This window comes from Microcaecilia unicolor, chromosome 6, assembly GCF_901765095.1.
Source record: "Microcaecilia unicolor chromosome 6, aMicUni1.1, whole genome shotgun sequence".
NCBI lineage: Eukaryota > Metazoa > Chordata > Amphibia > Gymnophiona > Siphonopidae > Microcaecilia > Microcaecilia unicolor.
The window spans coordinates 39,487,864-39,504,105 of record NC_044036.1 but is presented as its reverse complement, the minus strand read 5'-3'; the positions used below and the strand labels follow the sequence as shown (position 1 = coordinate 39,504,105).

At 38.8% G+C, this 16,242-nt stretch overlaps 1 protein-coding gene across 1 annotated transcript in view; it reads right to left on the bottom strand.

Moving 5' to 3' along the window:
- Positions 1-10,426: 10,426 nt before the first annotated feature.
- The window catches only part of ATG4C (autophagy related 4C cysteine peptidase), a 66,721-nt gene continuing 60,905 nt past the window's right edge, over positions 10,427-16,242 (bottom strand). The window contains 1 exon segment of the mRNA XM_030206723.1: positions 10,427-11,205. Coding sequence (XP_030062583.1) covers positions 11,035-11,205 — 171 coding nt within the window. The 3' untranslated portion in view covers positions 10,427-11,034.

Below are 16,242 nucleotides of genomic sequence, written 5' to 3'. Positions count from 1 at the left end.
CAGGCTTATTTTCGAAAGAGAAAGGCGCCCATCTTTCGACACAAATCGCAAGATGGATGTCCTTCTCCTAGGGTCGCCCAAATCGGCATAATCGAAAGCCGATTTTGGGCATCCTCAACTGCTATCCATCGCGGGGATGACCAAAGTTCACAAGAGCGTGTCGGAAGCATAGTGAAGGCGGGACTGGGTCGTGCTTAACACATGGGCATCCTCGGCCGATAATGGAAAAAAGAAGGGCGTCCCTGATGAGCACTTGGCCAACTTTACTTGGTCCATTTTTTCTTGCAACCAAGCCTCAAAAAGGTGCCCAAACTGACCAGATGACCTCCAGAGGGAATCGGGGATGACCTCCCCTTACTCCCCCAGTGGGCATTAACCCCCTCCCACCCTAAAAAAAACTTTAAAAATATTTTTTACCAGCCTCAATTGTCATACCCAGCTCCCTGACAGCAGTATGCAGGTCCCTGGAGCAGTTTTAGTGGGTGAAGTGCACTTCAGGCAGGCGGACCCAGGCCCACCCCCCCTACCTGTTACACTTGTGGTGGTAAATGTGAGTCCTTCAAACCCCACCAGAAACCCACTGTACCCACATGTAGGGGCCCCCCTTCACCCCTTAGGGCTAAGGTAGTGTTGTACAGTTGTGGGGAGTGGGGTTTTTTTTTTGGGGGGGGGTTGGGGGGCTCAGCACAAAAGGTAAGGGAGCTATGCACCTGGGAGCAATTTATGAAGTCCATTGCAGTGCCCCCTAGGGTGTCCGGTTGGTGTCCTGGCATGTCAGGGGGACCAGTGCACTACGAATGCTTGCTCCTCCCACGACCAAAGGGCTTGCATTTGGTCATTTCCGAGATGGGCGTCCTCTGTTTCCATTATCGCCGAAAACCGGGGATGACCATCTCTAAGGTTGACCTAAATGTTGAGATTTGGGTGTCCCCAACCGTATTATCGAAACGAAAGATGGCCGCCCATCTTGTTTTGATAATATGGGTTTCCCCACCCCTTCGCCGGGATGTCCTGTGAGGACGTCCTCAGGAAAACTTGGGCGCCCCGTTCGATTATGCCCCTCTTTGTCTCATTAATCCATGTTTTTGAATATGCTCTGTAATTTTGTTCTCTACCATTTTGCCTGGTACTGACGTCAGACTCACCGGTCTATAATTTCCTGGATCTCCTCTGGACCCTTTTTAAAATATCGGTGTTACATTGGCCACCCTCCAATCTTCTGGTATCACGCTCGATTTTAAGGATAAATTACATATTACTAATAGCTCCGCAAGCTCATTTTTCAGTTCTATCAGTACTCTGGGATGAATACCATCCGGTCCAGGAGATTTGCTACTCTTCAGTTTGTAGAACTGCCCCATTACATCCTCCAGGTTTACAGAGAATTCATTAAGTTTCTCTGACTCTTCAGCTTTGAATACCATTTCTGGCACCGGTATCCCAACCAAATCTTCCTCGGTGAACATCGAAGCAAAGAATTCATTTAATCTCTCAGCTACGGCTTTGTCTTCCCTGATCGCCCCTTTTACTCCTCGGTCATCTAGTGGTCCAACTGATTCTTTTGCCAGCTTCCTGCTTTTAATATACCTAAAAAAAATGTACTATGTGTTTTTGCCTCCAACGCAATCTTTTTTTCGAAGTCCCTCTTAGCGTTCCTTATCAGCGCTTTGCATTTGACTTGACATTCCTTATGCTGTTTCTTATTATTTTCAGTTGGTTCCTTCTTCCATTTTTGAACGATTTTCTTTTAGCTCTAATAGCTTCCTTCACCTCACTTTTTAACCATGCCAGCTGTTGTTTGGTCTTCCGTTCTCCTTTTTTAATACGCGGAATATATTTGGCCTGGGCTTCCAGGATGGTGTTTTTGAACAGCATCCATGCCTGATGTATATTTTCACCCTCACAGCCGCTCCTCTAAGTTTTTTTTCACCATTCTTCTCATTTTATCATAGTCTCCTTTTTTAAAGTTAAACGCTACCGTATTTGATTTCCTATGTATACTTACTTCAAGGCTAATATCAAATCCGATCATATTATGATCACTGTTATCAAGCGCCCCAGCACCATTACCTCCCACACCAGATCATGCGCTCCACTAAGGACTAGGTCTAGAATTTTTCCTTCTCTCATTGGCTCCTGTACCAGCTGCTCCATAAAGCTGTCCTTGATTTCATCAAGGAATTTTACCTCCCTATCGTGCCCCGATGTTACATTTACCCAGTCAATATCGGGGTAATTGAAATCATCCATTATTATTGTGTTGCCTAGTTTGTTTGCACCTCTAATTTCCTTTAACATTTCTGCATCCGTCTGTTCATCCTGGTCAGGCAAACAGTAGTACACTCCTATCACTGTCCTTTTCCCCTTTACACATGGAATTTCAATCCACAATGATTCCAAGAAGTGTTTTGTTTCCTGCAGAATTTTCAATCTATTTGATTTAAGGCTCTTGTTAATATACAATGCCACCCCTCCACCAATTTGATCCACCCTATCACTACGATATAATTTGTACCCTGGTATGACAGTGTCCCACTGGTTATCCTCCTTCCACCAGGTCTCAGAGATGCCTATTATATCTAATATTTCATTTAGTACAGTATATTCTAACTCTCCCATCTTATTTCTTAGGCTCCTGGCATTCGCATATAGACATTTCAAACTATGTTTGTTGTTCCTATTTACATCATGCTTAGTACTTGACAGTAGTAATTTGCAATCTTTTGTCTGATTTTTATTTTTATTTAAGGACACCTGATCTACTATGGTCTTTTTTGCAACCTCACTATCAGGATACCCTATCTTCCCTGTTTTGGTGATATCCTTGAAAGATACCTTATCCCGAACCATGCGCTTTTGAGCGATTGTCGGCCTTTCCCCTGTTTCTAGTTTAAAAGCTGCTCTATCTCCTTTTTAAATGCCAATGCCAGCAGCCTGGTCCCACCCAGCTTAATCAGAGATGGGGCTTGTATCCAAGGGTATAAGCCTTCATTTACAACTACCTGTTGAAATGTTCCCTATTTTATGTCCCAATTCACCTAGTCTAGGCACTGAGTGACCATCTTTGACCAGAGCAGATGCACTACCCTCTTTCTAGAACCCTTCAATTGTGGGTCTTAAATTCATCCACTAGAAGAGTTGTTATCAAAATCTTGGAGGGGGAGCTAACAGGCTAGGGACTTGAAATTTAATTGGGGGGGGGGCTGCAAGATGAGTGTATGCCTAGAGTACCCAGTACTCCAGCACCAGCCCTGCTCTCGCTCACCGGCTGCTGGCACCACAGTGGGTCATTGAAGGAGGCAGCATGGCACTGGCTAAACTCCTAACAGGTGGTGACCAATGGATCAAGGCTGAGTGGCAAGGAAAGGCAAATGGATAAAGGTTTGTCTAGAACAGGGGTTCACAACTCTGTCCTTGGGACACACCCAGCAAGTCATGTTTTCAGGATATCCACAATGAATATGCATGAGATAGATTTGCACAGAATGGAGGTAGTGAATGCAAATTTATCTTAGGGCATATTCATTTTCAGTATCCTGAAAACCTGACTAGGTGTGTCCTGAGGACTGGGTTGAGAATCCGTGGCCTAGCGCATCCAATACCCTTGCACTGGCCCTGCTGTTAGGAAAACCCATGGGAGGGATTAGGCAACGCAGCTCTGCTGACTTTTGGGTTCAGGAGTTGCTGCTACTGCTAAGGAACTAGTTCATTCAACAGAACAGCAGAACCATGCCCAAACAGGCATGTCCTCAGAGCTGATCTTGCAATGCCTATCAACTTTTAACACTGAAGGCATATACCTATTCCTAAATCTAGGCCTGGTGTGGAATCAATATAAGAGAGTTGCCTGTACCCCCATGTCTACTCTGACAAATGGCATGGTGCCCCTGAGAAAGCAGCTACTGCCCCAGTGCAAAATCACACAGAAGCAGCAGGTTGGCAGCACTCATTCTTCAAGAGCTGGGCACAAAGGACTAAGCCTACCAGGACTATGTGAGAATTTTAAATCTCACAAACCAGTGTTATTAATCTTGTGAGATTAGTGCTTATCAGTTCATGGGCTTTATAAATGTTCATGGGATGCTGGCCAGCTCAGTTCTGTCTTCAGTGACAGTGCTATGAGTTTTGCTGGCAAATCCACCCAAATGTTGCTCCTGCGTTTCTATTTCATAGATAACCTGATGTGCCAAACTAAGGACTCATGCACTGTCTGCTATTGAGAGACATGGGTGTAGCCATTGTTGTCCCTGGGATTGGTAGCATGGCATTTTGCTACCATTTGGGTTTCTGCCCAGATTAGCCATTGTTGGAAGCAAGATACTGGGCTAGTTGGACCATTGGTCTGATCCAGTATGGTTATTCTTATGTCAATGCCGGAATCAAGACCTTCCAAAACCAGGATTTAGAAAATCTTTTTGCCAGAAAGTTAGTTGACTAACCCCCTAATTCAATGCATGCTCAACTTTGCAACTAGCATTCAAAGTAGTGTGTGTAATTTATAGTATAGGGATTATTTACACACATAGCTTAGCTAATGAGCTAATTGGCATTAACCAATTATTGGTTATAATTGCTGTTAATAGTAATTAGCAGTTACATATGTTAACTGGCCCTAGTTGGTATATTCTATAACCCAATTATGCAAATTTCAGAGCATACAACTGCAAGGGAGGCACAGACCTTGGTGCAGCATGGGCAGGTCAGAAGCATGCCTAACATTTACTTGCACAAATTACAGAATACTTACAGTTAGATGCATAAATGCAGACATCCTAATATTTTATAGCAACAATTGCACATGTAATTACTTAGCATGCATTATCCCAGTGCCCAACTTTAGGCAACTTTTTGAGAATATATATATTCAATTCTTATATACTGCTAATATCCCCTTCCAGGGTTCAGTGCTGTTTACATTCTAGGTGAGACAAAAGCAGATAGTGTTAGTGTGAGGTATGAGAAACATTAGAGACCACTGGTGTAATGCATGAGACTAAAAACATTAAAGGAAAGGATAATACTAGGAAGTAGAAGTCATGATGGATTATTATGAAGCAGTCTTTGGGAAGAGAAAGGTTTTTAGCCTCTTCCTGTAGTTGACATAGCTTATTTTCTGTTCTGAAGGGAAGAGATAGAGATTTTATTTTAGTCACATTTGTACCCCATGCATTTCCACTCATGGCAGGCTCAAAGAGGCTTACATATTATATGCAGGTACTTATTTGTACCTGGGGCAATTGAGGGTTAAGTGACTTTCCCAGAGTCACAAGGAGCTGCCTGTGCCTGAAGTGGGAATTGAACTCAGTTCCCCAGGACCAAAGTCCACCACCCTAACCACTAGGCCACTGCTCCATATTTTAATGCCAAATACAAAGAATAGAGAGCTGAAAAGCTTCTGATTTTGAATTCTCTTTTGAGATGGTGATGCTAGCATTAGTTGTTGTTAGTTGTTGTTTCAGTCTGTTAGACTGGACCAGACATAGCGAAGCGGTCTTAGTCAGCAGTTCAGAGGTGAAGCCCTGTAAGAAAACTAAACAAGCAGCTTTGAACCTGAATCTTTCTGCTATGGGAATGCAGTGCAGTTTGTTTAGATGAGTTGAAACACTAGTATATCTATTCAATCTGTATATTAATCTTGCAGCTGTATTCTGTATAAATTTATAGGGGTTTTTTTTTCTGATATTGACATTTAATACCTAGTAATAGAATGTTACAGTAATCCAAGTGAGGTAGAACATTTGGACTTAGTAGTGCGAAGGCTTTTTGGTCAAAGAATGGTCTACGTAGCTGTCTCATTTTGAATAGCGTTTTCTTCCATAGCTGATTAACATGGGAAGAGAAGGTGAGTGAATCAAGCAAGACCCCTAATACTCTGGTTTCAGATTCAACTGTAAAGCTTTGACCATTGAATAAAGATATTGATGATGGGACCTCAACTCTCTAATTTCAGAACCACAGGACCTTGTTTTTTTGTGCATTTAGTTTGTTTATTGGTCAAAGCCCAAGTGCTAACAGCAGTCATACCATTCACTACAGACTTGGATCTTTGTTTGATGCTGCTACTGGTAAGGGAAGCAGGATGTCATCCACGTAGGATAATAGTAGTTCATTAAGTCCCAGGTGTATTGAGGTAAGGGATGACATAAAGATGTTGAACAGGATCGGTCAGAGGAGAGAGCCCTGCGGGACCCCACAGTTAGTAGGCCAGTAGTTAGAGAGTTGGTTGTTTTCCATGACAGAATAGCTTTGATTTGAAAGAATTCCCTGTTATTCCTATCTGATCCAGGTGTTCGATTAGCACTGTGTGGCCAACTGCATCAAACACCACCAATATATCGAATTGGAGAATTACTTGGTCAGCTTTGCATAGGTGTTGTTTGACATATATAGCTAGAACTAGCAGTAATGTTTCTGTACTATGTGAAGATCTGAAGCCAAATAGTGACCAGTGTAAAATAGAAATTTTTTCCAGATAAGAAGAGCTGTTTACTAATGTAGATTTCTAATGCTTTAGTAAAAGGTATACTTGCCACTGGTATACTTTGCAGGCAATGCTACTTCTAAGCCCAGATCCCTTCAGTAGTGGAATGAGAACAATTTTGTCCATATGAAGCGAGCCAGTTTTTAACAGCTCATTCAGATCAAGTAACCAGTTTACTGCTTTCATATGGAAGGATTTGAGTAGGTGTTTTGGTCATTGATCCAAGGAGCATTTCAACAGTATTGCTCTTACATCCTCAGCTGTTAGTGGTTGAAAAGATTGCCAGTTTTGAGTCCTTGGGGCGTAGGATCTCCAGCGATCAAGGCTGAACTACAGATTGGGCTGTTTCCTGTGACTGTTCATCCTTATTAGTGGAAGCTACTATTTTAACTAAGGAGAAAAGGTTTTTTTGTCAAAATCATCTTGACCTATTAAGCTACTATGGTAGTGGCATTTTGAGTCAGCTACCTTCTTTTTGTAGAATCAGAAGGCTGACTTCCAACACCCTCCATTATCTGGCAAAAAAAAAACCCCTTTGTTGTTTTTTTCTTTGTTTTAAACACAACTTACTATACATTAGCTGTGTCTTTACAGTATGCATGCCATTATCTCTTTCTGGATACATACAGCTGTGCTCTTCACTCACCAACATCTGGAATGGGGCAAAGTACTTTGAAGACATGAGACTGATGTGCACAGACCACAGCAACAGTGGCTGAGGAAAAAGTGCAAAACACTGATCAGGTGGATGCCTGGCTGCAAAGAAAGGGGCATTATCACTTCCTTCTTTGTGCTGATTATGCCATTGTACAAGGCATTGGTGAGATCACACAGAGCACTGTGATCAATTTTGGAGGCCATATCCTGCAAGGACCTTAAAGGACTCAAAGTGGTTAAGAGGAAAGCAATCAAAATGGCATGGGGTCTCTACAAGAAAACACATGAGAAAAGTCTTGAACATGTATACCTGGAGGAAAGGAGTGATAGGGAAGATATGATACAGAAATTTAAATACTTGAGTGACATAAATTAATAAACCTTTTCCAAAATAGACTATGAAAGGCATTTTAGAAAACATAATATTGGACAGTCCAGTCAGTACGTCATAAAATAGGCATGTCTAAATACATATGAGATAGACATCGCTGTGCTGAAAACATGTAGCATGAACATCCATTTCACACACTGAAACATCCAAATTATGAACAGGGCAAAACAAGGGACATGGAACATCTGTGAGGCAGCAAAGGTACATCCCTATTATAAAATGGACACATACAACATCTCTGTGCAGAAATAGACTAATGGTTAAAGCAGCCAGAGACAGAGGCTGCCAGTTCAAGTCCCACTGCAGATTTTTTTTTTTTTTTTAAATAATTGTGAGCACTGCAGGGACAGAAAAATATCAACTGCGACTTCCTGGATCTTCATTCAGTGAAGAACTGCTTAATCAGATAACCTTTCTGTAATCTGGATATACCAAGTCTAAATATTTATTTGTTACATTTGTATCCCACATATTTGCAGGCTCAATGTGGCTTACATAATACCATAAAGGCATTCGCCAAGTCCGGTAGGGGATAAGTACAAAAGATGTTATAGTGGGATGGGGAAGATAAGATTCAGTCAAGTTGGGTAGAAGGGTTTGTTAATGTCCAGTACGATCTTTGATAGTGAAGTGTTGCAGGATTGAGGCATTTAAGTTGGGTCAGTCAGGTATACCTTTCCGAATATGGACATCCATCTTTTTTAACATGGACGTCCCTGCTCCTTCTGCAATCAGAGCTGGACATCCATCTTTTGACCCCCTCCCTAGTTCTGCCCAAAATATAGCCACACCGCTCTCCCTTGCCATATGACCATACTGCAGTGTTAGATGTCCATGCAATATGGATGTCTAAATGCCATTTTCACACATAATTACTTCCACTCAGAAGTAAAATATGCTGGAGTACAGGTCTGACCAGAGAAATCTAGTTCAAACCATGCTGCTATTCCTTGTGATCTTGGGCAAGCCATTTAACCCTCCATTGCTATTGCTTCAGGTACAAGCTTAGATTATCAGCTCTCTGGGACAGAGAAATACCTAATGTACCTGAACATAACACCTTGAGCTACACTTGGAGGGGGAGGGGGAAGAGCTAAATCCAAGCAAATAAATATTGACTTACACGAACAAAAGAAAAGGAGTGAGGTTGGTGGAGACCTGCATGGAGAAGCAGGTGCAACCCTGGCAACCTTTCTGGTCAGACAGGATAGACTATGCTGATTATTATCTGCTGTCACTTACTATGTTATGCAGCATTATCAACTTGGACTAAGAACAAGAAGCCAAAAGATCTTACCCAGAGTTCACAATGCTTCTGTACTTAACTAGTCTACCTGAACAGGAACCAAAGGGTGGGGGGGGGGGGGGGGGGGGGATGAAAGAAAAAAAAGACATTCTTGGTGGTGTAAATATTACTGTCATTATTGCGTTTTACTTCTTTCTAAATAGGAAGTGTCACATATATGCAAATAAATCTATTGAACTCTATTGCACGTTTGCCCTGCCTTTACTCCACTATAAGCAGCACTGCATGTCATATCGCTCTTTTCACAAACTATCTCTAAGGTTTTAAAAAATATCTGTCTTTTCCCAATTATCTTTCACTGAAAAACACTTGCCCTTCATCCTAGGCAGTCTGGTTTTACATCAAATTTTAGTACCGAGACAGTCTTAGCGTCAGTATTAAATGAAATTTATTCTCATTTGCATAAACATAAAGTTCAATCGGTTTATCTGGTGCATAGTAGATGGGAGAACACAATCCATACTCCAAGAGGCTCCTTCATGAGCACTAACAACTTGCTATGAGAAACAATGAAGAGGTAGTAGGTAGGGGCAGAGACTCGGAGAGTAACCAAATGCTTCTGCTGTGTTGCTTCTTTCCAAGATGATAGTGATACTTCCTAGTTTCAGCATGTGCAACTACTGTATTCAAAGGACAGGCAGGGAAGAGGGTTATATTGGGGAAGGATGGGACTTAAAGTGATGGAAAAGCAACACTGGGCCTTCAAGAAAGAGACAATGGCAGTCCTTCCATGAACCATTATATACAATCATATCACAATAGGTTAATATATCATATTATTTTCATTCATTCTATGATTTTGTAAATGGTGTTATTAATGTGTATATGATTGTACATAATGGTTCATGAAAGTTTATTTTAGTTATTTCATTTTAAACACTTTGGGTTATCACTGACAAGATCTTGATCCTCATATATTTATTTTTAATATTGTATTTTATATATTATTATTTTTATGTTTTTGCATTTTAATTGATTATCACTTTATGATATGGATGTTAATTTTTGTGAAATGCATATTTATAATTATCTTTGTGTTTTTATGTTAGACCCCTGAGGCAGGCACTTGTGCACCGAAACACGGCCCATGTCGGATCTTTTTCACAATAAAGGACTGCCATTGTCTCTTTCTTGAAGGCCCAGTGTTGCTTTTTCTTGTCTATATTGTATGCTTGTATGCTCTATTACTCTCTCTTTTGTGATTAAAGTGATGGAAACCAGATTAAGCCCCACTACTCCCCAAGACACTCCTTACGAGCCAAGCAAGTCACGGTCAACACTGTAAGCTGCTCAGTGAGGGAGAGACTTGTGTCTTATATAAGTTCAGCAATAATTGTTTTGGCATTCATATAATGCTCATCTAATATGGTACTCTCACTTTGTTTTTATCTAAAGGTTCTATGATTTTTTTTTTTTTTCTAATTCATACACATTTTAGAATAACATTTGTTTTTTAAATGCTGAATTAAGTCCTTTTGTCCACTGTGTCCTTATGTTAAAATTTTCAAGGAAAACAAGATCATGCCACAATCAAAACATGACACAACAAAATTCCAACACAGGAACTAAATGTATAGAAGTTGACCAGAGGTTTTATGTGTATTCATATCTTTATTATGGCCTAAACTTTATATCTCAAGCATTTAATATTACTTATTTTAACAATTTCTACATAGATATATGCTATAATCAGGTTTTGCTAGGTCTACCTTTCTCTCTGGTTTGTTTTCAGTATTACAAGTTGCAAATACATAACAATCGTAATAAAATAGTCATTCATACTGTAAATACTGCTTCCACCTAATTGCACTTAACAGTTAAAATTATTACTAGACCATTAATATAATGGGACAAACACATAGTTGATCGTTTAAGTTGCAGCAGTAATCTTCATGGACAGCCATTATAATAATAAAATCACACTGCTACATTATCTGAGGTTACAGATGTGGCGATATAATCACCAAAATCTCTTTTACTAATGAATGGTCTTAGAAACATAAATGACCTTAACAAAGACATCAGACAAAAGAAAACCACAACATTATTTTGAAACTAACAACTGTGAGCTTTATGTGACATTTTTAGACCCAAAATATTTAAATACAATAAAATGTTTTTAAAAAACACTCATGTTGCTGATTTTTTTAGTGTGAATGTTCTGGATGACAACTGCAAATGCTTTTGTGTAAAATGTCTTTAAAGCAAGACAAAATCTTCTGTGCTGAATCTTTTTAACCTTTTATTTTCATCTGCCAAGGTAGGGTCGCCTGGTTCATAAACTGGAATGGAAGGACAGTCAAAGTCTTTAGAATGACCTTTCACAAAAGTAAAGAGAGGATATTTTTCCTTGGATGATGATTTTAGAATCTACAATGCAAAAAAAAAAAAAAAAAAAGGTTAAATATGAAACAAATACTACACTGAATTTCTGCCTTTATATAGTGTTCTACACAGGCCAGATGAAACACATTTTTAAATAGTTAAGCACTGGAACTCACTGTTGGAGGATATGGTAACAGCGGTTAGCGAATCTGGGTTTAAAGAAGGTTGGACAAGTTCCTGGAGGAAAAGTCCATAGTCTGTAACTGAGATGCTCTGGGTTTGGTAGAATGTTGCTATTAATTGGGTTTCTGCCAGGTACTTGTGACCTGGACTGGTTATTGTTGGAAGCAGAATACTGGGCTAGATGGACCATAGTTCTGACCCAGTAAGGCTATTCTTATGTTCACATATATACACACACTTTAAAAAAGGACTGTGGAGTAGGAGTCGTGGAGTTGGAAGCAATTTTGGGTGGAGTTGGAGTCAGTAAAAATGTACCAACTCCAGCTTCAAAATATATAAAAAATAAAAACCATAATATATGGTAAATGTATCATTTTATACTTATATATACATATAACTTTAGAACCAAGACAAGAATATTCACCAGTAGTTCAGATCCAGAACAAAAAAAAAAATATAGTTTTTTTTTTTTTTTTTAATTAAGGTGTGCTAGCGTTTGTAGCTGGCATTAAACACTGAGACATCCATTATATTCCTATGGGCATCTCAGCATTAAGGGGTCCTTTTACTAAGGTGCACCAAAAAATGGCCTGCGCTGGTGTAGACGTGTGTATTGGACACGCGCAGGTCCATTTTTCAGCGCACCTGCAAAAAAGGCCTCGATAGTGTGAATGCACTTATTGCTTCCTGCCATGGTAAGTTACCATGGAATAACTGCAAAGAAAAGTCCCCACCCATTAACCGCTAGGCAATTAATACATGTTAATGCATGAGTTAAGTGTCATCCCAGCATAAAACTTACTAATTTAAGTGAGTACTTATTCATACTTTTTAACTACTTAATGCAAACAATACCACTGTTTTCCAAGCTAGTCAGTTCGTTCTAAAGAGTTTTCTAGACTTTAGACTTGAGGCCTTAGTATATACCCTGTATAAGGAAATATACCTCTTTTTGCAGTTAAAACAGTAAGACAAGATTTTTTTTTTTAGAGCAAGAGCTCTGTAAGAGTAACCAACTATTAAAAATTTTAAAAGGTTATACTTGAAGATAAATTTTATTTTGCTTAACAGAAAGAAGAATATTGTCAGCTATGGTCAATCTCATTCAGAGATCATGGCGGCTATGATGGTTGTTTGAGAAAAACCTCTGTTCTAAAGTGTACCCAATAGGAAACATTCTGGTCCAATTCAAACTCAGAAATTGCAGTAGGGTTAAATTTCCATATAAGTAGATTAGTCAAAGGATCATTAACTGCAACCAGATCCCTGGCTTCTCTTCCTTCACAGCATGTAATAAATTATAGTCTAGTTAAGAGGAGAACTTAAGTGGTAGTAGTATAACCACTTACACTAACAAAAGACACTAGACACAGTAATGAAATAATGTACGTGCAGACAATTCATTAATATTCTTGAAAAAAATCAAAAGTTTACTTTAAAAAAAAAAAAGGCAAAGGGCAAAAGAACAGGAAAAAAAGGTTAATTTGCAATCACTTAGTAATAAACTTGTAATTAATGCAAACTTGTTCTTCCTCTGGTTAAATCTAAGTCAATATTACACCGATAAATAAATGAAAATATATTATTTGATGATCACAAATTGATTCAATATTTAAATATGTTAATGCTAAACTCAAGAAACAAAAACATATAGAAGATACAGAAAGCTCTCACAACTGAAGCTAAATGGCAGTATGTAAATATTAAAAAGAGAAAAGACCTCAGTAGTCAGGGCTTAGAACTATTCTGTTATGACGACAGTCTATAGCTATTGTCTCATATGAATTCTTTCCCTTTCATTGGTCTTTAAAAAAAAAACCTCATTTTAGCAATGACAACCAACTTTCAGAAATCAGTGAAGAACTTCCTCTTCATCAAAGCATACCGCAATGACCCATCATATAAACCCTAATGCAATACCAGTTTTTCTCTGGTCTCGAATTTGTGATCTCTTCATACTTGTTTGATTAATTTTACTATGTTATTCATGTTGTTTATGTATCACTACTTGTATCTTTAACTCTGGATTTGCGATAGCCATGACGGAACAATGTAAGCCACATTGAGCCTGCAAATAGGTGGGAAAATGTGGGATACAAATGCAGCAAATAAATAAATAAATTTACACATTCTATATAAGTCTTAAGTTCTGAATCAAAAGCATCTTAAAAGAACAAGCCACCATGTTTGTTTGGCAGTCCTAGTAGCCGACATTTGGTGGCACCCATTTTACATATATATAGTCTGCTTAGGCAGATTAAATAATATATACACAATAGCACCAAAAAAAAGATAGCTTTCTTGAAGAATTTGTGAGAAAACGTCATTACAAAATGTTTAAAATTAAAAAAAAATAATAAAATCTTTGTGCACCTAGCTTAAGACCCTGAAGCAGATTGGCGAAACCTTGACCATCATCAGACTTGGTTTGGAAGGCTGGAGATGGCAAAGATTTGAGATGAGTGTCTTTGAAAATCTTTGGAAATTAGTTTATGAAGCTATTTCATGAAGGTTCTTATGCCTATGATTGTACTGCACCAAAACAGATTTGGGTGTTCTGAGGTTTTCCTCCTATTTTTGATATTTTCTTAATTGTGAAATTTTTTTTAAATTATTTTTTGTGTTAATTTATACTTAACATTAAGCATATATATAACTAATATCTATTTATATTAAGTTGCTCGCATTTGAAAATTGCCCATTTTTTTTAAAGTTTGTGTGGTTTTCAGAACCTATTGGTTTACTTTGACTACAACAGCTCTTTGCCCCCCCCCCCCCCCAACCACTCTAGCTGTCACCTTTGGTGATTTCCTAGTTTGTCTAAAGGTTGACCCAGCCCTAGTAGCAGATCGCTAGATGACTGAGGGAGTGGGGGTAAGAGGAGTGCTCAGGGCAGATGAGGCCATAGCAGGCAATTTAAATGAATTCCTCGTTTCATCTTTACTGAAGGTATTGGGCTACTACTTACACTGGAAACATTTATTGAGGGTGCTAATTCAGAACAGCTGAAGCAAATCACATTGAACCAGGAAGCTATAATAGAACAAGATGAAAATTCAAACAGTAACAAATTACTGGAACTTGACATATGCCTTAAAGTTTTCAGAAAGACTTGTAACTAAAAAAAAAAAAGTCACAGGATAGGAAGTAATGTTATAATGCAGATCAGTAACTGACAGAAAAACACAACTGAAATTGAATAACGTTTTTCTTTTCAAGTGAAAAGAATTATGGGCAGCAAGTTTTAATCTGTACGTCCAATAAAAATCTTACTTTTTGGCACAAAAGATTCAATTGATCTAGATTTGATACATCTGATTGGATAAGGATCTCATGCGATTTGGAAATTCAATTTTGATTGATGCATTTATTACTTTTAAGCTCTGAATTGTTCAGTAATTGCAGATTTTGCCTTAAAAATCTCAGTACCTGTCTCACCATATTTCATCACTGAATATTTTTCATGTACTGCTTTTATTTAATAACTATAAAAAATGAAGAATTTTGCTTTGCAGAAAAGATGTGAAATATAGAATGCCATTTTTGAATTAATGAAGGGCCCTGTTTACTAAAGTGTCTAGCATTTTTAGCACATGCTAAAATTAGCGCACGCTACAGACACCCATATATTCCTATGGGTGTCACTAGAGCACCTATAGGGCAGATTAGTAAATAGGGCCCGAAGTCTCCTAAAGAAGCTGGTCAACGAAATATGGGACCGTGTTGGAGGATTGATTGAATTGAGATTTCTGTTACTAGCATGATTTAAGTGACAGCATTTGATACTTCATATAAATGTAAGCTTTTTGATATAAGCTGATTGGATGAATCTTCTTCAAGCTGTGCAAATTAAGTACATGTACAAACTATTCATAAATTGAGATTAACTATAGTTGATATGGCAAACATTTTGCATCATTTTACATTCTATATAAGAAGATATTCTTGTGAGCAATGAAATGTGATGATTTTTGAAGTCATCACCAGGAGTCTGGAAAAACACCCAGTTGAGCAAACATTTTACATTTGATAAATAATTTAATGCTAATTTAAATTTGAAGCTTCCTAAGTATTTTCTAAACAGATTTCAGCAAAGTCTTTCATACTGTAACGCATAGGGGGCTTATGAATAAACTGAGCAATATAGTGTTGGGTTCCAAGGTGTTGAACTGGATTAGAAATAGGTTGCACTGACTGAAAACAGAGAGAGGGTGGTAAATGGAATTCAAATGGATTAAAGAAAGTTGAGCAGTGGACAACCACAGGGATTAGTCTTGGGGGCCAATTTCAATCTATTTGTGAGCAATATTGCCAAAGAATTAAAAGAAAAAGTTGTTGTGGAGGACACAAAGATTTGCAACAGAATGGACACCCATATGGAGTGAATAATATGAGAAGTGATCTACAAAATTGACTATTGCTTGGTGGTTAAACTTTAATGTGAAGAAATGCAAAGTGCATTTTGGGTGCAGAATCCAGAGGAACTGTATGCAATAGGAAGAAAGAGGTTGATGTGCACAGACCAAGGGAGGATCCTTGGGGTGATATTGCCCAAGGACCACAAGGTGACAAAATGTGATAAGTTGGTGGTCAAAGCCAAAAGGATGCTAGGCTGTACAGAGAGTGTTATAACCAGCAGAAGGAAGCGAGAATGCCTTGTACAAGTGGCTAGTAAGGCCCCAATTGGAATACTGTGTTCAGTTTTGCATATAAAAAGAACTGAAGTGGTTCAGAGGAAGGCAGTAGAATGGTATAGGGGCTGCACTGGAAGACATAAGAAACTTGAAGGGCTGAGTAGGCATACCTTAGGGCAGTCTTTGAGGCATACCCAGCCAGTTGGGTTTTCAGGATATCCACAATAAATATGTATAAGAGACTTGCATGCACTGCCTCCCTGGA